The following is a 23,823-nucleotide window of genomic DNA, read 5'->3' as shown; positions in this document are numbered from 1 at the left end:
TTTTGATAGACAGAATCAACCAAAACATATTAAAAATGCAGGAGTAGTGGAACCTGGTATAGTCAGGAAACCACATAACATTTAAGGTGGTAATGGAACAGGTGTTGGAAAATAGGATTAGAATTGTTAGCCATTTGTTTTTGACAGGTATAGACTATATGGGTCCAAGAGCCTTTTGCTGTGCTTGAGATTCTTCGACTCTGTAACCTGGAACTAAGTGCTTAAATTATTGAAGGCGGTAGGGCAGTTGCAACAGGATCTTCCTAGGCTTTATTGATTACTGTACAGAATATTAAAGCAAAGAGTTATGTTAAACTCTTGGGCCCCAACTGGAGCATTCTGTCCAGTTCTAGGTATAACATTTCAAAAGCATTAGAGAGAATGCAGAAAAAGATTGATGAGAATGGTTCCAGGGATGAAGAGTTTCAGTTGTGCAGATAGACCGGAGAAGGTGGGATTGTTTTTCTTGGAGAACTAGAGATTTGATGTAACTATTCAAAATCAGGATGGACCTATACACAGTAGATGAGGAGAAACTGTTCATGCTAAAAGGAAGGATTGAGAATCAGAGGGCACTGATTTGAGGTAATTGGCAAAAGAAACAGCAGGGATATTAGCAATAATATTTTCAAACAGTGAGTTGGTCATGTCAAGTATACACAGCATGACAGTGTGTTGGACTGTTAATCAAAGGAATGAATGGAAAATTGGATTGCCTGAGAAGCAAGAATGCCCAGGTGAGGGGAAGAGTGGGAAAATGGCATTAGCAGAACAGCTCTCTCAGAGAACTGGCATAGACTTAGTGATCTAAATAGCCCGGCTTTGATTATTTTGTGAAAATCTTAACATTGCAGCAATAGCCAGAATGGAAAAATTGTATGTACTGTTTTCACATTATTTGGCTTGTTTCCTCTTCCTTTTACAGAACGCATTAGTAGAAATCGGAGAAAATGAGGACTGCCGTTGTTGGAGATCAGTGGTGAGAGTGGTGCTGGAAAAGCATAGGTCAGGCAGCATCCAAAGAGCAGAGAATCAACATTTCGGGCAAAATCCCTTCAAGAATTTCTGGATGAAGGGCTTTTGTCCGAAATGTCGATTCTTCTGCTCCTTAGTAGAAATAGTATTTGTTATACTTGCATTGAAGGCTTTCCCTGAAGTACTGAACAGATAACATCATCTTACGATTTTTGACTCAAGTCATATGCTCTTTGATGGCCTGTCTGAAATTAGCATGTATTGTAGGGAACAATTGTCCCTTATTGTCTCACTCTGCCACATCAGTCAACAACATTACCCTATGCCGACAATTAAAACATTTTTATTTTCTAATTACCTATAAATATTGCATGAAGCAAAAGATGCATGTAGTTCCCCCATTCCACCTTTACACTGTGATCAACTATTAGATCTGTAAGAAGGATGACTGCAATGTTACACCTAAGAATAAAACAAAATAATTGAATTGTTAGAACTACATGAATGAAATGTAATAAAAAATTAATATTAGCAATAGACTTTGAAAATTGAAACAATTCACCTGAAGTTTTACAGCATATATCTGTTAGAACATAGAACATAGAAGGATACAGCGCAGTACAGGCCCTTCGGCCCTCGATGTTGTGCCGACCGAATCCTACCTAACCTATACTAGCCCAATAACTTCCAAATGCCTATCCAATGCCCGCTTAAATGACCATAAAGAAGGAGAGTTCACCACTGATACAGGCAGGGCATTCCATGAACTCACAACCCGCTGTGTGAAGAATCTACCCCTAACATCTGTCCTATACCTACCACCCCTTAATTTAAAGCTATGTCCCCTAGTAACACCTGACTCCATTAGCGGTAAAAGGTTCTTAGTATCTACCCTATCTAAACCCCTAATCATCTTATACACTTCTATCAGATCTCCCCTAAACCTTCTCTTCTCCAATGAGAACAGCCCCAAGTGCCTCAGCCTTTCCTCATAAGATTTTCCTACCATTCCAGGCAACATCCTGGTAAACCTCCTCTGCACTCGTTCTAAAGCTTCCACATCCTTCCTATAGTATGGCGACCAAAACTGCACACAATACTCCAGATGAGGCCTCACCAGAGTCTTATACAACTGCAACATGACCTCAGGACTCCGGAACTCAATTCCTCTGCCAATAAAGCCCAGTACACCATATGCCTTCCTCACAGCACTATTTACCTGGGTGGCAACTTTCAGAGATCTGTGTACATGGACACCAAGATCCCTCTGCTCATCCACACTACCAAGCAGCCTACCATTAGCCCAGTAATCCATCATCTTGTTATTCCTACCGAAGTGAACGACTTCGCACTTAGCTACATTGAATTCCATTTGCCACATTTCCGCCCAGTTCTGCAACTTATCTATATCCCGCTGTAACCTACCACTTCCTTCCTCACTATCCACAACTCCACCGACTTTTGTGTCATCCGCAAACTTGCTTACCCAGCTTTCAAGTCCTTCCTCTAGATCATTTATAAAGATAACAAAAAGCAATGGTCCCAAAACAGATCCTTGTGGTACACCGCTAGTAACTGCGCTCCAAGATGAACATAATCCATCAACTACTACTCTCTGTCTCCTTCCAGCCAGCCAATTCCTAATCCAAACCTCTAATGTATCCTCAATGCCATACCTCCGAAGTTTTAGCATTAGCCTACCATGGGGAACCTTATTGAACGCCTTACTAAAATCCATATACACAACATCTACTGCTTTACCCTCGTCCACTTCCTTAGTCACCTTCTCAAAGAACTCAATAAGGTTTGTGAGGCACGACCTGCCCTTCACAAAACCATGCTGGCTATCCCTGATCACGTTATTCCTACCCAGATGTTCATAAATCTTATCCCTTACCATTCTCTCTAAGACTTTGCCCACCACTGAAGTCAGACTCACTGGCCTATAGTTACTAGGGCTATCCCTACTCCCTTTCTTGAACAATGGGACCACATTCGCTATCCTCCAGTCCTCTGGTACTATTCCCGTTGACAATGACGACATAAAAATCCAGGCCAATGGCTCTGTTATCTCCTCCCTAGCTTCCCATAGGATCCTGGGGTAAATGCCATCAGGCCCAGGAGACTTATCTATATTCATCCTTTCCAATATTCCCAAAACCTCTTCCCTGCATATTTCCAGGGCATCCATTCTAATTATTTGTGATTCCATATTCACATCAGCAACAGTGTCCTGTTCCTGAGTGAATACTGATGAAAAGTACTGATTTAATGTCTCTCCAATCTCCTCCGCCTCCACACACAACTTCCCACTACTATCCTTGACTGGACCGATACCTACCCTAGTCATCCTTTTATTCTTGACATACCTATAGAAAGCTTTTGGGTTTTCCCTAATCCTACCAGCTAAAGACTTTTCATGTCCCCTTCTCCCTTCTCTTAGCTCCCTCTTTAGCTCCTTCCTGGCTACCTTATAACTCTCAATCGCCCCTACTGAACCTTCACGCCTCATCTTTACATATGCCGCCTTCTTCCCTTTCACAAGGGACTCCAATTCCTTACTGAACCACGGCTGCCTCACAAGGCCCTTTACACCATGCCTGACTGGTACATACCTATCGAGGACACGCAGTAGCTGCTCCTTGAACAATCCCCACATCTCATTAGTGTTCTTCTCTTGAAGCCTGTTTTTCCAATCCACACATCCTAAGTCATGCCTCACTGCATCATAATTTCCCTGCCCCCAGCTATAGCTCTTGCCCTGCGGCGCACGATTATCCCTCTCCATCACTAGAGTAAAAGTCACCGAGTTGTGGTCACTGTCCCCGAAGTGCTCACCTACCTCCAAGTCTAACACCTGGCCTGGTTCATTACCTAGAACCAAATCCAATATAGCCTCCCCTCTTGTTGGCCTGTCGACATATTGTGTCAGGAAACCCTCCTGCACACATTGTACAAATACCGACCCATCTAATGAACTCGAGCTATAGCTCTCCCAGTCAATATCTGGGAGTTGAATGGCAAGACCAGCCTTTATATTACCCGAGTAATTAGGAGTGACATATTAACATGGATTAAGGCAAGCTTACACATAAAGAAAACATGCACTAACTTAAACAAAACATCTTCAACATTTTACCCAGTGGTTCTACAGACAAGTCCAAAATGTCTGTTTTACTCCTTTACAAATTCTTAGAGTCACTGACATGCATCAGTTGTAATCAATGGAACTTCGACAGCTTTGTGAAGTTAGAAGTTAGCTATTATTCAGTCATGATGAAAGTGTAGTTTTCCCATCCCCAGTGCATGAGATTTTAAAAAAAAATTTAACAGATTATTGCACATAATTTAAATAAAATGCTTTGAAGCACATGAACATTACACCAACCAAGGAGAAAGGATGCACTCTACTATTTTACAACAATGTTTACATCAACAGAAATAAAGCACGTGTTATTAAATACACAGAGATATGCAGTACAGAAATAGACTTTTTCTCTCTCATGCATGTGCGTGCACACACAAGTCCATGGTAATGAATTTGTATTTGCAGAAATCCAGCATGGAATATATGGAAACAAGTTGGTTTTCATTCATTCTAGGAATATAACATGTTGCTGAATTCCTCCAAACTAGTCAATCAGCAGTTCAAATGTCATGAATTTTGTTGAACATGTACAGTGTTGGTAAATTTGCATATAGGATTTTGCAGTCATTTTTTAACAGTTTGTAGAAATCATCGATATATTCTCTAACCTCTGCAGGGGTATCCCTGGTGTACCAGTCTCTGGCAAGTAATCAGCCAGTGGTGACCAGCTTCCACCATTGGGAGGAAATGGCAATGGTTCTGCTTTGTTGAGTTCCATCACTTTCAGCCTCCAGTTTGCATAAATTGGCATAGAATCACCTATTTAATATAAAGTATACAATCGATGAATTAGTAAAGGCAGGTGAGATTGATGACTGAATTTTATTTCCAGACACTAAAACAAGTGTCAGCCCTTTGCAGACTGCAAATGTTTCTTGCAGATTATAAATTAGAATTTTTCCTCAGATTTAGACACACAATAGAGAAATAGTAATAACAGATCAGACAGATTGTGCCTGCAGTGTCATAAAGATGTGCTTGCTAACCCATATAATTCTGAAAGTATACCATTTATATAACTTTTTATATTGAAAATTTAATATTTAATCAAATGTTTTAACAAAGCAATTTTCTAGTGGATTTGCAATTCAAATAACACGTAACAAGTAAGTTTGAAAACTTTAAGGGGATACACTAATGTATAAAAAGGTTTACAATATATTTTGTAATTATACTACGCACTCTTCTCCTCTTCGTAGGATCCTCCAGAACTGCTGCTGTAACGAGATTCTAACCGGTGATGCTGCCGGTTCAAGTTACTATTTAGTCCAGCGTAGATATCGAGATGTCCATAACTGCTCAGAGAAAACAAGTAATTAAACTTTTCATTTCTTACAATTTGCTTTGCAAATTATTTTGGGAGTAAGGTTGAGATACCAGTCCATCAATCTATCCTTGAACATCAACCAAGTAAAGGAAAGTGTCATTTACAGTGCCATTAAGTGGCACTTGCTGAGTCACAAGTTGCTCAGCGATGATCAGTTTAGTTTTAACTAGGACACTCATTTCCTGACCTCACTCCAGCTTTGATTGAGCATGGATAACAGAGCTAAACTCAGAAGATGATGCGAGACAGACTGCCCCTGACATCAAAGCAGTACTTGACTGAGTTTAGCATGAAGGAATCCTGGCAAATTGGAAGTCAATGGAAATCAAAGGAATACGATCTATGGTTGGGATCTTCCTCGTGCAAAGCAAGAGGTTTTACCTAGACCAAGATGACATTGCTGTGGGAGTTGCTGAAGATAAGATCCAATACTTAGCCTTGTTTAACTGCTTTAATCGTTAAGGTAAAAATGGAGCTGTCTGCTAAAGATTACAGTACAATGACCAGTCAATATTCATAGAGTCATAAAGCATAGAAACAGCCCTGAGCCCACCACGTCTCTCCCGACATCAAACACCAAATTACACCAATTCCATTCACATGCAATGGGTCCGCAGCCTTTTATTCCCTGGCATTTCAAGTGCTCATCCAGATGCTTCTTAAAATATTGTAAATATATGTGTTCCATCCTCTGAGGGAAAATACTTTCCTCAGATTTTCTGTTTCATCACTTACTCCTCACGTTATACTTAAAGGCGTTTGGTCTTAAATGAGTCTGCCACAGTGAAAAGATTCTCATGATCTATTCTGCCTATGCTTCTCATAATTTTGTATATCTCAATCAAATCCTCTCAGCCTCTGAAAACAAACGCAGCCTATCCAGTCTTTCCTCACAACTGAGACCTTTTGTCCCAGTCAACATTCTGTTCAATCTCAAACTCGAGGGGGTGCTGCCAAAGTACCACCAACACATCTCCTGGTCCACCAGAGGACCGAATATTCTGGACCACTGCTACACAACCATCAAAGACACTAACCCCTGCCCAGACTTCGGAAAATCAGATCAAAACACTGTGCTCCACCTCACAGCTTACCAACAGAAGCTGTAACGGAAGGATCCTTCGCAAAAGTGAGAACAATGCTGGTCTGAGGTTGCGGAAGAGCGTCTCCAGGACTGCTTGTAATCAGTGGACTGGACCATGTTCAAGAACTCAGCAGAAAATCTAGACAGTAACGACTGCAGACGTGGAAGCAAGAGTTAATAAGTATGAAGCTGGAAAAGCACAGCAGGTCAGATAGCATCCCAGCAGCAGGAAAGACATTGTTTTGGGCCAAAACCCTTCGTCATGGCAAACTAGACAAGTACATCACCACTGTACATAGAACACTGCAGTGCAGTACAGTCCCTTCAGCCCTCGATGTTGCGCCGACCTGTGAAACCAATCTAAAGCCCATCTAACCTAGACTATTCCATTATTGTCCATGTGACTATCCAATGACCATTTAAATGCCCCTAATGTTGGCGAGTCTACTACTGTTGTAGGCAGGGCATTCCACACCCTTACTACTCTGAGTAAAGAACCAACCTCTGACATCTATCCTGTATCTATCACTCTACAATTTAAAGCTGTGCCCTTGTGCTAGCCATCACCAGAGGAAAAAGGCTCTCACTGTCCACCCTATCTAATCCTCTGATCATCTTAATTTTCATCTAACGAAAAGAGCCTCAAGTCCCTCAGCCTTTCCTCATAAGACCTTCCCTCCATATCAGGCAACATCCTGCTAAATCCCCTCCACACCCTTTCCAATTCTTCTACATCCTTCCTATAATGTGGCAACCAGAACTGTATGCAATACTCTAAGTGCAGCTGCACCAGAGCTTTGCACTGCTGCAACATGACATCATGGCCCTCCAACTCAATCCCTCTACCAATAAAAGCTAACATACTGTACGCCTTCTTACGAACCCTATCAACCTGGGTGACAACTTTCAGGGATCTAGGCACATGGACACAGATCTCTCTGCTCATCCACACTACCAAGAATCTTACCATGAGCCTAGTACTCAGTATTCCTGTTGCTCCTTCGAAAGTGAATCACCTCACGTTTCTGCATTAAACTCCAATGCCACTTCTCAGCCAAGCTCTGCAGCTTATTTACGTCCCTCAGTAACCTGCAACATCCTTCCGTACTGTCCACAACTCCACCGACACGAGTGTCTTCCGCAAATTTACTAACCCATCCTTCTATGCCCTCATCCAGGTAATTTTTAAAAATGAAAAACAGCAGTGGCACCAAAACAGATCCTTGCAGTACACCATTAGTAAATGAGCTCCATGATGAATTCTTCCCATCAATCACTCCCCCCTCCCCACCCATCTTCTTACAGCTAGCCAATTTCTGATCCAAACCGCAAAACCACCTCCAATTCCATGGTTCTGTATTTTGTGCAATAACCTATTATGGGCAACCTTATCAAACACTTTACTGAAATCCATATACACCACATCAATCACTTTAGCCGTATCCAACTGTTTGGTCACCTTCTCAAAGAACTCAATAAGGTTAGTGAGGCACGACCTACCTAGTCAACAAAACTGTGTTGACTATCCTTAGTCAAATTATACCTTTCTGGATGATTATAAATCCTCTCTCTTATAATCCTTTGCAAAACTTTGTCCACAACAGAAATAAGGCTCACTAGGCTATAATTAACAGGGTTGTCTCTACTCCCCTTCTTGAACAAGGGGACAATATTTGCTATCTTCCAGTCTTCTGGCACTATTCCTGTAGACAATAACAACATAAGATCAAAATCAAAGGCTCTACAATCTCCTACAATTTATCCTAGCTTCCCAGAGAATCCTAGGATAAATTTAATCAGGCCAAGGGACTTACCTACTTTCACACTTTCTAGAATTGCTAACATCTCCTCATTATGAACCTCAATCCTGTCTAGTCTAGTAGCCTGTATCTCAGTATTCTCTTCCATAACACTGGCTTTTTCCCATGTGAATACTAACGAAAAATATTTATTTAGCACCTCTCCTATTTCTTCGGCCTCCATGCACAACTTCCCACTACTGTCCTTGACAGGCCTAATCTTACCGTAGTCATTTTTTTATTTCTGAAATACCTATAGGAAGCTTTAGGATTTTCCTTGATCCTCCCTACCAAATACTTCTCATGTCCCCTCCTGGCTCTTCTTAGCTCTCTCTTAGGTCCTTCCTGGCAAACCTGTAACTCCCAAGTGCCCTAACTGAGCCATCATGTCTCATCTTTAGAGAGAGAAGCCTTTATTTGTCATTTCTACCCTATACCAGCGATACAGTAAAAATCATAGACAGTATTCCTCCAGGACCGAGGGTGGTCCATGGACAGTACTAACAACATAATCGCATAAAGTGCATAACACGCAAGTTACAGTGTAATACAGGAATTATAAATAATAGACATTTTCCTAGCAGCAATTTGAGGTTGTGCAAAGAATTTCAGATGGGAAAGAGTCAGATCATACTGTGGTAAGGAACATGATGGCTTGGGGGAAGAAACTTGCACAGTCTGGCCGTGAGCGACCGAATGCTCCAGTACCTTCTACCAGATAGCAGGAGGGAGAAGAGTCTGAGTGAGGGGTGTGTGGGGTTCCACAATGCTCTTAGCCTTTCAGCTGCAGCATGTGGTGTAAATATCTTCAATGGAGGGAAGAGAGATCCCGATAATCTTCTCAGCTGCCTTCACAATCCATTGTGGGATCTTACGATCAGAGACGTTGCAATTCCCGAACCAGGCAGTGATGCAGCAGCTCGGAGTATTCTCAATGAACCCTCTGTGGAATGTGGTGAGGACGGGGGTGTGGGAGGTGGTTTTTCCTCAGCCTGCACAAAGTAGAGACGCTGCTGGGCTTTCTTGGCTGTGGAGCTGGTGTTGAGGATCCAGGTGAGATTCTCCGCCAGACGTACGCCAAGAAATTTGGTGTTCTTCACAATCTCCACAGGAGAGCCGTCAATGTCCAGTGGAAAATGAGTGCTCTGTGCCCTCCCGAAGGCAACAACCATGTCTTTTGTCTTGTCCATGTTCAGGGACAGGTTCTTGGCTCTGCACCAGACCATGAGCTGCTACACCTAGTCTCTGTACGCAGACTCGTCATTCGTGCTGATGAGGCCCATTACAGTAGTATCATCAGTGAAGTTGATGATGTGATTCGACCTGTGTATTGCTGCACAGTCGTGTGTCAGCAGGGTGAACAGTAGTGGACTGAGCGCACAGCCCTGGGGGGCCCCTGTGCTTAGTGTGATGGTGTTGGGAGATGCTGTTTCCAATCCAGACTGACTAAGATCTCCCAGTCAGGAAGTCCAGGATCCAGTTACAAAGGGAGGGATTCAGGCCCAGCAGTCTCAGCTTTCAAATCAGGTGTTGAGGAACAAATGCAAAACTGAGTCGTCTGACTTAGATGCCCTTCTTCTCCAGGTGGGCGAGGGCCAGATGGTGGGTGGTGGTAATGGCATAATCTGTTGAGCGATTACGTCGATACATGAACTGCAGGGTGTCCAGTGAGGAGAGCAGCAGGGTCTTAATATGCCTCATCACAAGCCTCTCAAAACACTTCATGATGATGGGTATAAGCGCAACACTGTGGTAATCATGAAGGCAGAATGCTGAAGACTTCTTCGGCATGGGGGCGATGGTAGCCGCCTTGAAGCACGTTGCAACTATGGTGCAGCTCAGGGGGATGTTGAAGATGTCCGTGAGAACATCCATCAGTACAACAGAACATTCTCTGAGCACTCTGCCAGAGATTTTATCTGGTCCAACAGCCTTACATTTCTTCCCCTTGACAAGAAATTCAACTTCTTTAGTAAACCACAGCTCCCTCACTCAATCACTTCCTCCCTGCCTGACAGGGACATACTTATCAAGGACACGCAGCAGCTGTTCCTTGAACAAGCTCCACAACTAAATTGAGTCCATCCCCTGCAGTCTCCTTCCCCATCCTATGCATACTAAATCTTGCCTAATTGTATCATAATTGCCTTTCCCCCAGCTATAACTCTTGCCCTGCAGTATATACCTATCCCTTTCCATTACTAAAGTAAACACAATCAAATTGTGGTCACCATTACCAAAGTGCTCACCGACCTCAAACCTAACACCTGACCAGGTTCATTACCGAGTACCAAATCCAATGTGGCCTCACCTCTCATTGGCTTATCTATATACTGTATCAGGAAACCCTGCTGAACACATTGGACAAAAACAAACCCATCTAAGTATTCAAACTATAGCGTTTCCAGCCAATATTTGCAAAGTTAAAGACCCCCATAACAACTACTCTGTCATGGAATTCATTAGTAAATGCGTAGAGGACTCTGTACCAGAGAAGTCAACCCGAAATCCACTCCCTATCAAATCGGATGACCCATACCATTACAGGAAAGCTATCAAGGATGCTAAGAGACAGTACCGGACCAAGTTAGAGGCCCAAACCTACTAAACAGACTCCCGCTGACTATGGAGAGGCCTAAACAACATTACAGGATACAAAATGTAGCAGAGCAAGATAGAAGACAAAGACACATCCCCACCCCGACGTGCTCAATGCTCTCTATGCTCCGTTTGAGCAGAATGCCAGCAGCATGGCGATGCCTGCCTCAACAGTCCCAGACACACCTGTTCCCTTGGTCACTGCTGCAAACATCAGATCAGTCTTCCTGGGAGTCAACCCAAAGAAAGCGACAGGTCTAGACAGTGTTCTTGGCCAGGCACCTAGATGCTGTGCAAACCAACTGGTGGAAGTTGTCACTGACATCTTCAACCTCTCCCTCCTATAGGCCGAAGTCCCTACGTGCTTCAAGAAGACCACCATCATCCTCGTACCAAAGAAAGCATGTGCAAAGTGCCTTAATGACTAGTGCCCAGTGGTTTTGACCTCAATAATCATGAAGTACTTAGAGAGGCTAGTCATGGCCCACATCAACTCCAGTCTCCCAGCCTGCCTTGATCCCCTACACTTTGCACACTGCCATAACAGATCTACAGCAGATGTCACATCCTTAGCTTTACATTAATCCCTAGAACATCTGGACATCAAGGACCCCCAAGGCAGATTTCAGCTCATTGACTAAGCTTTATCTTCAACACCATTATGGTCTCCAGACTGATCTTGAAACACCATGACCTTGGTCTCAGCACCACCCTCTGAAACTGGATCCTCAGTTTTCTGACCAACAGATTGCTACCAATGAAGATACACAACTGCACCTCCTCTACAATAACATTCACCTCTAGAGACCCTCAAGAAGGCGTCCTCAGCACCCTACTGTACACCCTGTACATCTATGACTGTGTCATCAAATTCTAAACAAAGGCCATCGACATGTTCACTAACGACACCACCATAGTGGGACAAATATCTAACAATGAAAAATTAAAATACAGAAGGGAGATAGAGGGCTTGGTGGTGTGGTGCAAAGAGAACAACCTCTCTTTCAAAGTTGACAGAACTAAAGAATGATCATTGACTTTAGAAAGAAAGGAGGAGAACACACCTCCATCTACATCAACAGAACTGTGGTTGAGAAAGGGGAGAGCGTCAAGTTCCTCGGAGTGACAATAACCACCAACCTGTTCTGGACTAGTCACATGGACGTGATGGTCAATGCAGCACAATAACACTCTTTGTCCTCAGGTGGCTTGGGAAATTTGGCATATCCATAAGGACCCTCACGAACTTTTATAGATGCACCACTGAGACCATACTGTCCAAGTACACAATGGACTGGTACAACAACTGCTCTGACCAGGACTACAAGAAACTACATTAGATGGTGCACAGCTCAGACTATCATGGAAGCCAACCTTCCATTTACATGGCTCGCTGCAGTGGGAAGGCTGCCAACATCAAAGACCCAACACACTCCAGTAATGAACGAATACAACCTCTTCCATCAGGCGAAGGTACAAAAGCCTGGACACACACACACCAGCAGACTCAGGAACAGCTGCTTCCCAGCCATTATTAGGCTGATGAATGGACACTCTACCCTCAAATAATGCTAATCTTGATCTTGTCTAGTGCACTCACTGTGAAATGTAACCTGTATGCCTCTAAGTCTTTTTTGACTATACATCCTTGCTTATGTGATCTGCTTGAACTGCTCATCAATCGCCCCTGCACACTCTGTAATGTAGTTGCATCCTTCCAATAGTGTGGTGATCAGAACTGCTGGTTAGAAATTTATTTATTTACTGAGATGTGTATATCTTTACTGAATCACCTAGACAGATATTAAAGGAAGTGGGAAACGTTAAAAAAAAATTAAGTTCCTGGGGAACTAAAGACTGTTATTTATACAGCATTTTTTACAAGCTCAGGTTTTCTCAAAGATGTTCATTAGTCAATGAAGAACCATGGCATTGTAGTTGCTGTCATAACACAGGAAATTAATTTGTCAAATTTGCACAGATTATTATGAAGGTGTAGGGGTACTGTAGCTTTGAGAGAGTTGAAAAACAAGCAAGGACTTACAGAAGCAGAGAGTCTGGAACAAGGTAACAATGTAATATTTGGTTGAAACAGCTGCAGGAGCTGGGTTGCCATGAAACAAAAACTCAAATTTGGCCAATCAATTTAAATTATGCCCCAAGATACCAAACCCCAATTAAGTTTGAATTTAGTATTTTGACAATATTAAAACTTAGGAAACGAGCCAATATTTTGGGGTATAAAACCAAATATTTTTGAACAGTTGAGAGAGAACTGCCAAAAGGCCGACAGATGGTGGCTGCTAGTTTAAGAGGTCTCTGAGAGGTATTTGTCTGTGGAAGAAGTCTGCACAACAGAACACCGACGCCAATCTGGAGAGAGAATCTACAGAGGAAAATATACAGAGGAAACACGGCAAAGCTGACTGGTTTTGAAATGTTATTATTTTTCTGGAAATTGTAATCGGGATTTTTAAAAAATCGGACTAGTATTGTAAAGGAGGGAGGTAAAAGATAGGTTTAAGAGAAAGGAGTTGTAAGTAGTTGTTATTTAATATTCTCTGTTAGACTTAAAATAAAGTTGTTAGTTTTTACTTTAAATAGCGACTTTTGCGATAGTTCTTTGCCTCTCGTTTTTTAACAGATTACAGCATGGGGTGAATCTTATCTGTGTTGCTGGTTAAATTAACAGAGGGGTTTACACCGTGTCATAACACAGTTCAAGCTCTCAAAAACAACAATCAAGTAAATGGCCAGATCATCTAGTTTAGCTAAGTAAAAGCAAAATATTGAAAATGCTGAAAATCTGAAATGAACACAAAGAATGCTGGAGAAACACAGCAGGTCTAGTAGCATCTGTGGAGAGGGGAAGATAGGCAATATTTTGAATCCAGTATGATTTCTTCAGAACTTCCAAAGAAGTCAGATTGGACTTAAAATGCTGCCCCTCTTTCTCGCTCTGAAGATGCTGCCAGACCTACTGAACGTTTTCTTTGTATTTGCATCTATTTTAGGAGTTGGTTGACAAATAAATGTTGATCAGAATGCCAGGTACTGCTTCAAAGACAGAGAGAGAAACAGAAGATGAAAATCTACGAAAAACAGCTTTACAGAGCTATCAAATAAAACAGAAACATAATCAAACATCAGCACCATATATCAGAAACACTACAACCATTTAAAGAAATTATGATATAGTTTTGTTTCGAAACACAAGTACATACTTATCATCAATAGTAGAGTCCTTTGCTGACTTAGTGTCCTGATGACCATCATGTCCTGCTACCATTGTATTGCTGCTGGAAGTGGTACCTATACACAATAGGAATTGATAAGAAATTGATGGAGTCAAATTGCAAATGTGTAACTAAACTATAAAATAAAGAATTACAACTTGAAGAAAAACTTGTCAAGCGTGCAAAACGTCAACCCATTATCGGCAAAATACTTGCTTCTGTCTATAAACAACTTTACAATCAAGTAATCTTCTCAACTTTCCTTTATTCCCTTTGCCTGTTCATTGTTGGAGAATTTCAGCTCACACTTGTATCTTCAGCCATTACACTATCTGCTTTTCCTTGAAACAATTAAAATTAATCTTAAACTGATTTAAATTTACCAGAAGCAGACCTTCTCAATGCTAATATTCAAGCATATATAAAATTTAGATTAACTTAACTTTGATGCGAACCAGTAAAACAGTGGAAGTATACAGCGAATTATAAATGAGATAGAGATACGGACATTGTGAAAAGGCAGAATACTGATTCTTATAACTGAAAGAGATAATTATAAGAAAGAGAACCAGTTTTCAACTGAAGGATCAAGAAACTTGAAGGTACCAATTTAAGATGGTCAATGAAAGAAATGAAATTATACATGTAATGAGGAAACTTTGTAAAAAAAGATGCACTGAGTGGTTAGGATTTGGAATGCCGTCTTCAAAAAGGTAATGGGCGAAATAAAAGTGCAGTGATATGGGGAAAGAGCAGGGGATTGGAACTCCGATCATTCTTCCCAACAGTTGGCACTACAGCAATTCTATGAATTGCTTTTGAAGTCTAATTACTGTTACTTATAAATTAGCTATTAGTTTATGTGCAGCATTGTCCCAGAAGCAGAACATGAATAACTTGTCATTTTGGAGGTGCTGACTGACAGATAAAAGTTGACTAAGGTACTAGGAGAAAACTCCTGTTCTTCTTTGAACATTATTGGACCTTTTTGATCCTACATGCAGAGAGTCAGGAAACATCTTGATTCAAAAGATAATACCCCTTAGATTAGAATCCCTACAGTGTGGAAACAAGCCCTTTGCCCAACAAATCCACACTGACCCTTCGAAGTGTAACCCACCCGGACCCATTCCCGACCCTATATTTACCCCTGACTAATGCACCTAACCTACACATCTCTGAACACTATGGACAATTTAGTGTGGCCAATTCACCTTGACGATGCATTGTTCTCTCAGTAATGTGAAGTATCATCTAGGTTACATATTCAATACCAGCCTTCTGAATTAGAGGCAAGAGTACTACCAACTGAACTAACTGACGCAAAGTATGTCCAGGGCCGAATCATCTGAAAGTTTTGAGGTTAACAGCTACTGATGGATATAAATACAAATACTTAGGCCTTAATCTTAAAAGGACAGTTATCTAGCTTGCATTGTTTGGAAGTGCTAGATCACAATGCTTGTCTTCCCTTCATTCTTCTGAATCAATAGTCTTTAATGTTTCAGATGTTAACCACATAAACACCACCATAGTGCCGCAAGCAACAATTTATTTGACTTTAGATAAATGAGTTGCTACAATTAAAATCCACACATTAGGGCATCAGGTGAGAACAAAGCTTTTTATGTTACATTCAATCATGAAAATATTTTATTTTGTAAACAAAAATGCATCTGTCTTCAAGTTCTTCTAAGCTAACAGCTCCCTAAGCTCTACTTTAAATCAATATGAAAAAGTGAACACAACACCACATTCTGATAATGTAGTAACTCATTCCAGCTACATTAGCTGGATTATACAGCTCAAAAGCTTTGCTCAAACATTCAATGGGAATTGGTGCTTCAACAGAATCAGGGGCAGAGGTGAGTATATTGGTCACCAGTACAGAGGTGCTGTGGAAGGTGAACGGTCTGAAGGTGGAACAGATGGATACCCCAGAGTTCTGTAGAGGCACTGGTGGTGATCTTTCATGGATCATTGCAGTCAGGAAGGGTTCCGGAGGTCTGTAAAATGGCCAATGTAACCGTAAGTCTTAGGAGCAGATATTAGGCCATTAAGCCCATTAAGTCTGCTCCACCATTCAATTATGGCTGATAAATTTCTCAACCCCACTCTCCCACTTGCTCCCTGTAATCCTTGATCCTCAAGGTCCTATCTATCTCTGTCTTAAAATATACTCAACCACCTGGCCTCAACAGCCTTCTGTGGCAATGAATTTCATAGATTCACCACTCTCTGGTTGAACAAGTTTCTCTTTATTTCCGTGCTAAAAGATCTTCCCTTTACTGTAAGGTTATGCCCTTGGGTCTTAAACTCCTCTATTCAAGGAGAGAGGGAGGCAAAACATAGGAAATGATAGGCTGGTAAGCCTGACATTAGTTGTTGGTAAGATTTTGGAGTCTATTATTAAGTATGAGATTGCAGAGTACTTGTCAATACTCCGCAAAATACTAGAGTCAGCACAGCCTTATCAAGGGGATGTTTGACAAATCTGTTGGAATTGAGGAGTTACCAAGCAGCTTAGACAAAGGAGAGTCAATGGATGTGATCCACTTGGATTTCCGAAGGCTTTTGACAAGGTGCCACTTGGAACACTGCTAAATAAAAGAGTCCAGGGTGTTCTGGCAAGGTAATGGAATGGATAGAGGATTGGCTGACTGGCTAAAGGCAGGGTGTAGGAGTAAATGAGTCTTTGTCAGTATGGTAGCTGGTGCCTACTGGAGTTCACAGGAGTCTGTGTTGGAACCACAACTATTCACCTTACACATTAATAATCTAGAAGAAGGAACTGAGGCATTGTTACTAAGCTTGTAGATGACAAAGACGGGTGGAGGGACATATAGTGTTGAAGAAGCAGGGAAGCTGCAGAAGGACTTGGAGAATGGACAAAGAAGTGGCAGATGAAATACAATGTGATAGGAAGAATAATGGCACACACTATTTTCTAAATAAGAAAAGGCTTTGGAAATCTGAAACATGAATTACCTGGGACTCCTAGTTCAAGTTTCTGTTAAGTTTAAAATGCAAGTTAGGAAGACAAATGTAACGTTTGCATTTATTTCAAGAGAGCTAGAATACAAAAGCATTAATGTAATGCTTAGGCTGTTTAAGACTCTAGTCAGAACTGCATTTCAAATATCGTGAACAGTTCTGGGTCCTGTATCTAAAGGATATGCTGGTATTGGAAGGGGTCCAGTGGAGGTTCACAAGAACGATCCCGATCATGAAGGGTTTGTCATATGAGGAGCAGTTGAGCACTCTGCGTCTGTACTTTTATTTATTTTAGAAAGATAAGAGGGGATCTGATTGAAACTTACAGAATACTAAGAGGCCTGGATAGAGTGGCCACAGAGATGTTGTTTCCACTAACAGGTGGGACTGGGACCCCAGGGCACACCCGCAGTGAAAAGACAATCCTTCAGAAAGAAGAATTTTTTTCAGCTAGAATTAGATTAGATTAGATTACTTACAGTGTGGAAACAGGCCCTTCGGCCCAACACGTCCACACTGACCCGCCGAAGCTCAACCCACCCATACCTCTACCTTTACCCCTTCACCTAACACTATGGGCAATTTAGCATGGCCAATTCACCTAACCTGCACATTTTTGGACTGTGGGAGGAAACTGGAGCAGCCGGAGGAAACCCACGCAGACACAGGGAGAATGTGCAAACTCCACACAGTCAATTGCCTGAGTCAGGAATTGAACCCAGGTCTCTGGCGCTGTGAGGCTGCAGTGCTAACCACTGTGCCACCGTGCCATCCACTACGTAGGCAATGTGGTGAATCTGTGGAACCCATTGCCACAGAGGGCTGTAAAGGCCAAGTCATTGAGTGTATTTAAGACAAAATAGATAGGGATCTTGATTGGTAAAGGGATCAAGGATTACAGGAGAAGGCAGGAGAATGGAGTTGAGAAACACATCAGCCATGACCGAACAGTGGAGCAATTTGATGAGCCAAATGATCCAATTTTGCTCCTGTATCTTTTGACCTTTATGGTGCAACTGCAGGCCGGAAGTGAAAGATTCATGTACAAGTACCCGTCTTCCTGATCAAAGGTCCTAATTCTTGATGCACTTTTTCTAACAGGCTGTAGAAAAGACTGGTCATGTTCCACAGCATGACTTGACTAACGTTTTATAAGTATCCTCCTAAAGAGATATATTTCTGAACACAACTGTTTTAAATAAGTGGCTTGAAATACAGAAGTTATTGTATTGAATTGAATTCCAAATTTAACTCATTTTCTCCCCAACCTTGAAGAAAAATGCTACTCATCAAGGTTTGAATCAAACAGCCCTACTGAAGAAAATGGGTTCAGTGAAAAAGAGGGTGCAGGTTTAAGATGAGAGAGGAAAGATGTTAAAGGGTCCTAAGGGACAACTTTTTCCATGCAGAGCGAGATGTGTGTATGGAATGAGCTGTCAGAGGAAGTGGAGGAGGCTAGTACAATCAACTACATTTAAAAGAATAGGAAGAGTTGAGGGGGATATGGGCCAAATGCTGGCAAATGGGATGAGGTTTATTTAGAATATCTGATTGGCATGGACAACTTGGACCAAAGGGTCTGTTTCTGTGCTGTACATCTCTATGATGTCATAAAAAAATTTAAAACTTTTGTTGTATACAAAAAGTGTTCCTTTGCTTATGGTACGGTATTTGGTAACGAAACTGAGAATGTTCATGTAAATTCAGATAGTATAAAAATTCCTGCTTCCTTAACTTTTCCGTACCTGAACTACAGACTCAAAAATAGCTTTGTATGGACTAAACAAGGAAGAAATTATTTATTCGTTTGTATAAGTGATAAAGGCTTGCGACGTAAACAATACGAACTTTGGTATTCTGCTAAATAAACAGTTACCTGAGGTGATGGAGGGGATTTTGTAACTAGAGGTGATACGGTAGTAGGGTGGGTTGTCCATGTGAATGACAGCTGAGCTAACTGGATCAGTCAGTTGCAGTTCTGCTACCAGTTCTTCCAACAACTGCATAGTTTTATCTCTGCCCAGGTATACAACCACTTTTTTGATCTGTATAGGATAAACATAAATTCTTTCAGATTTTCAAATAGGTTTGTCCTATGATTTCTGCAGACTTAAATTTTCCCCTCCTCAATGAATTAATTATTGAAGCCAAGAGGTTATTTTGTAGCAATAACATACACAGTCCGATATGAAATTCTTTTGCATTATTATTCCATATAATCACAATCGATGTAATCATATTGCTGTAAACAGCAATTAAAAATGTTTAAAAACTGAACATTAAATATTTCTGAAAAGGGCATTTGTCAAAGCTTTTCCTTACGCACCATCAGGACAATTCACATTTAATATCAAAATAAAGGGGAACGATATTTTTATATTGCATGAGAAAAGCTATGATTGGTTGGCAAGTCGATTCTGATTGGTAGAGGCAGGCATTGCCATGGAAAATGCACTATTTAGCTGATAAACAAAGTTAGGCAGTTAACTGTCAGTTAAGTTTAAAGAAGGCAATTCAATTCAAATTGTCAAGGCACTGCACTGAGACACAACAGACATGGCCCTGTTCTTTGTCGTCAGTTAGAACATGTGCACTCACCTCTCCCTGTTTCAAATAAGCAAGACAGGTGATAGCCTTTTCTGGTTCATTTGTTGAACAAAGCACTATACAGCCAATAAAGTCTTTTTTTTAGTGCAGTCAACATTGCAATGTGGAAAATGCAGCAGCTAATTTGCATTGATGGTTTCAACATCAGCAATGAGATAATGAGCAGACAATCTGCTTTGGTGATAAATGGTCAACGGGTTATATATTGGTGAGGCTACCAGAATAATGTCCCTATTTTTCTGTTAAAATGTTGAGAGATCTTTTACCTGACAGGGCCTCATTATTACATTCAAATTAAAAAAACAGCACTTCCAACAATGGCACACTGCTTCAGCAATGCACTGAGAATGTTGGTTAGATTCTGTGAATGATTCTCAAAAAGTAAAGAAGAATCATACAAACATGAGTTAGGAGTAGGAGTATTTAGTACTCAATCAGCCGGCATAGCCTGTTCTGCCATTTAATAAGATCATAATCTCAAATCTGTATTCCTGCTGACCCTGATAGCCTATCATCCCCTTGCTTAACAAGAATCGATCTACTTTTGCGTCAACGATATTCAAGGACTCTACTTCCACCACCTTTTCAGGAAGACAGTTCCAAACAGCCCGACCTTCATGACAGAAAGACTGAAATCATTACTTATTTTGAAAGGGGCAATCTCTTTGTTGATCCAGTTCTTCTACAAGAGGTAACACTCTCTCCACATCTACCCTATCAATGGCTTTCAGGATCTTGTATGTTGCAATCAAATCACATCTTACTCTTCTAAACTCCAACAGATATGACCCTAGCCGGTCCAAACTTTCCTCATAATACAAAATCCTTTCATTTCTAATAGTATTCTCTTAAGTCTGCTCTCTGCTGCTTGCAGTACATTTACATCCTTCCTTAAAATAAGGTGACCAATACAGTGTATAGTATTCCAGGTGAAGTCTCAGGAGAGTTCTGTATAACTCAAGCCTAATTTCCCTACTTTTGTACAATTTTCGTGATAAATGATAACATTTTATTCGCTTTCCTAAAGACTTGCATTTTAACCTTTTACGATTCATGCACAAGGATGCCTATATTCCTCTGTATCTCAAAGCTCCCCATTTCTCACCATTTAGATATCTTAGTTTTTATTTTATTACGGAAAATTTCACAATTTCCCACATTATACTCCATTTGCCACATCTGTCGCTCACTTAAAAATTATATATATCTTTTTGGAGCTTACTTGTGTCCTCTGCACAACTTACTAGCCTACCTATCTTTGTCATTGGAAACCATACCAACAGTCTCTTCATTGAAATAGAATATATACATTTTGAACGGTTATCACTGCATTACCAATCCCTGTAACACACTACTCACTGCAAAGAAGCAGCCAAATGCTCTCCTACACCATCATGCAGCTGATTTTAAAGCATCACTGCTAAAAATCTGGGATCGTCAGCCTTCTAAGGAAAATCAAGACACCTGAAACAAGAAAATGACTGCAAGGATATAATTCAAGACGGAGGACGGGAAAAATTTCTGGCTGTAAGAGCTGCTCCTTTTTTTGAAGGTATTTTAGGTGTTGGAGGTGATTTCCTCAAATTCCAGGAGCAGCAGTTACTGTTTTATATGCTGTTGCATTGTTTTGGAACTTTGGAAAAAAAAGTCAAAACAACAGCAGTTTTAAAAGGGAGAAGAGCAGACAAAGGAAGCACATGGTGAGGACAGTGCAGGAGAGAAAGAGAGAACCTGCATAGCTACTGCCTTTGCTGTTTGAAGTCATGTATCGCTGGACATCGGAGTGCATCGTGGAAAATTAACAAACAGAGAAATTCACAACTAATCTTGGAGGAATTGTTGGGCCAAGTTCACAGCACAGAATCAGATAAGTCAATTGTTGTTTTAAGTCTGTTGGAGAGAAAGGCTGTATTAGTGAGTACAGTGGGTTCTTTCTTGATTATATGGTTTTGGAGATAAGTCTCTTGATTAAACTTAAAATATAAGCCATAGCTATTAATTTAACCTGGGGCAGCGTTTGTAGAGGAATAAGACGGTGTTATTTTCTGGGTCTGGAGATTGTGAAGGAGCAAAAATGGCCTTTGCAGTGATATGTACTTCTTGTCAGATGTGGAGGTTTAAAGATAGTTTAAGGATTACTGCAGATTACACCTGCCATATGTGCTGTTGGATGCGAATCTTATCAGAGTGAGTGGATCGGTTGGAGAGACAGAAGCAATGAGGAATTTGCAACAGCGACAGTATGTGATGGATGGCAGTTATAGGAAGGGGGAAAGTCTCAGATACAATCGTATAGATGGGTTAACTCCATGAAGGGTAAGAGAGGTAAGGCAGCTAGTTCAGGAGTCTTTTGTGGATGTACCCATTTCAAAAAAGTATGCTGTTTTTGGAAACATAGGGGATGATGGATTCTCAGGGAAATGTAGCCAAGTTTCTGGTATTGAGACTGGCTCTAATGCAGTGAGGGGTACGTTGGCTTCCAAGAGGTCAATTGTGTTAGGGGATTCCATAGTCCGAGGTAAAGACAGACGTTTCTGTGGCCAGCAGAGAAAAAGCAGAATGGTGTGTTGTTTCCCTGGTGCCAGGATCAAGGATGTCTCAGAGAGGGTGCAGAATGTTCTCACGGGGAAGAGGGGCCAGCAGGAGGTCATTGCACACACTAGAACCAACAACATAGGAAGGGAAAAGGTTGAGATTCTGAAGGGAGATTACAGAGAGTTAGGTAGAAATTTAAAAAGGAGGTCCTCAAGGGTAGTAATATCTGGATTACTCCCAGTGCTATGAGTTAGTGAGGGCAGGAATAGGAGAATAGAGCAGATGAATGCATGGCTGAGGAGCTGGTGTATGGGAGAAGGATTCACATTTTCGGATCATTGGAATCTCATTCGGGGTAGATGTGACCTGTACAAGAAGGATGGATTGCACGTAATTGGAAGGGGACTAATATACTGGCAGGGAAATTTGCTAGAACTGCTTGGGAGGATTTAAACTAGTAAGGTGGAGGGGTGTGACCCAGGGAGATAGTGAGGAAAGAGATCAATCTGAGACGGGTACAGCTGAGAACAGAAGTGAGTCAAACAGTCAGGGCAGGCAGGGACAAGGTACGACTAATAAATTAAACTGCATTTATTTCAGTGCAAGGAGTCTAACAGTGAAGGCAGATGAACTCAGGGCATAGTTAGGAACATGGGACTGGGATATCATAGCAATTACAGAAACATGGCTCAGGGATGGGCAGGACTGGCAGCTTAATGTTTCAGAATACGAGGATAGAAAGAGAGGCAAGAGAGGAGGGGGAGTGGCATTTTTGAAAAGGGATAGCATTATAGCTGTGCTGAGGCAGGATATTCCCGGAAATACATCCAGGGAAGCAATTTGGGTGGAACTGAGAAATAAGAAAGGGATGATCACCTTACTGGGATTGTATTATAGACCCCCCAATAGTTAGAGGCAAATTGAGAAACAAACTTGTAAGGAGATCTCAGCTATCTGTAAGAATAATAGGGTAGTTATGGTAGGGGATTTTAACTTTCCAATCATTGACTGGGACTGCCATAATGTTAAAGGTTTAGATGAAGAGGAATTTCTTAAGAATGTACAAGACAATTTTCTGATTCAGTATGTGGACATAACTACTAGAGAAGGTGCAAAACTTGACCTACTCTTGGAAAATAAGGCAGGACAGGTGACAGAGGTGTCAGTGGGGGAGCATTTTGGGGCCAGCGACCATAATTCTATTCATTTTAAAATAGTGATGGAAAAGGATAGACCAGATCTAAAAGTTAAAGTTCTAAATTGGAGAAAGGCCAATTTTTACAGAATGAGGCAAGAACTTTCGAAAGCTGATTGGAGGCAGATGTTCGCAGGTAAAGGGATGGCTGGAAAATGGGAAGCCTTCAGAATCCAGAGAAAGTATATTCCTGTCAGGGTGAAAGGGAAGGCTGGTAGGTATAGAGAATGCTGGATGACTAAAGAAATTGAGGGTTTGGTTAAGAAAAAGAAGGAAGCATATGTCAGGTATAGAGAGATTGAGTGAATCCTTAGAAGAGTATAAA

The 23,823-nt window shown here is 41.3% G+C and overlaps 1 protein-coding gene across 8 annotated transcripts in view; it reads right to left on the bottom strand.

Annotated features, from left to right (window-relative positions):
• Positions 1–23,823, bottom strand: part of fryl (furry homolog, like) — a 462,166-nt gene that overhangs the window by 114,395 nt on the left and 323,948 nt on the right. For all 8 annotated transcript variants that reach the window (XM_060824340.1, XM_060824357.1, XM_060824348.1 and 5 more), the window contains 5 exons: positions 19,038–19,206; positions 14,156–14,243; positions 5,306–5,418; positions 4,732–4,882; positions 1,334–1,437 (listed from right to left, as the gene is read on the bottom strand). In XM_060824340.1, the coding sequence (XP_060680323.1) occupies positions 1,334–1,437; positions 4,732–4,882; positions 5,306–5,418; positions 14,156–14,243; positions 19,038–19,206 (625 nt within the window). The remainder of the gene's footprint in view (positions 1–1,333; positions 1,438–4,731; positions 4,883–5,305; positions 5,419–14,155; positions 14,244–19,037; positions 19,207–23,823) is intronic.

This window comes from Hemiscyllium ocellatum, chromosome 1 (assembly GCF_020745735.1).
Source record: "Hemiscyllium ocellatum isolate sHemOce1 chromosome 1, sHemOce1.pat.X.cur, whole genome shotgun sequence".
Classification (NCBI taxonomy): Eukaryota; Metazoa; Chordata; class Chondrichthyes; order Orectolobiformes; family Hemiscylliidae; genus Hemiscyllium; species Hemiscyllium ocellatum.
This window is presented reverse-complemented; position numbering and strand designations above follow the sequence as displayed.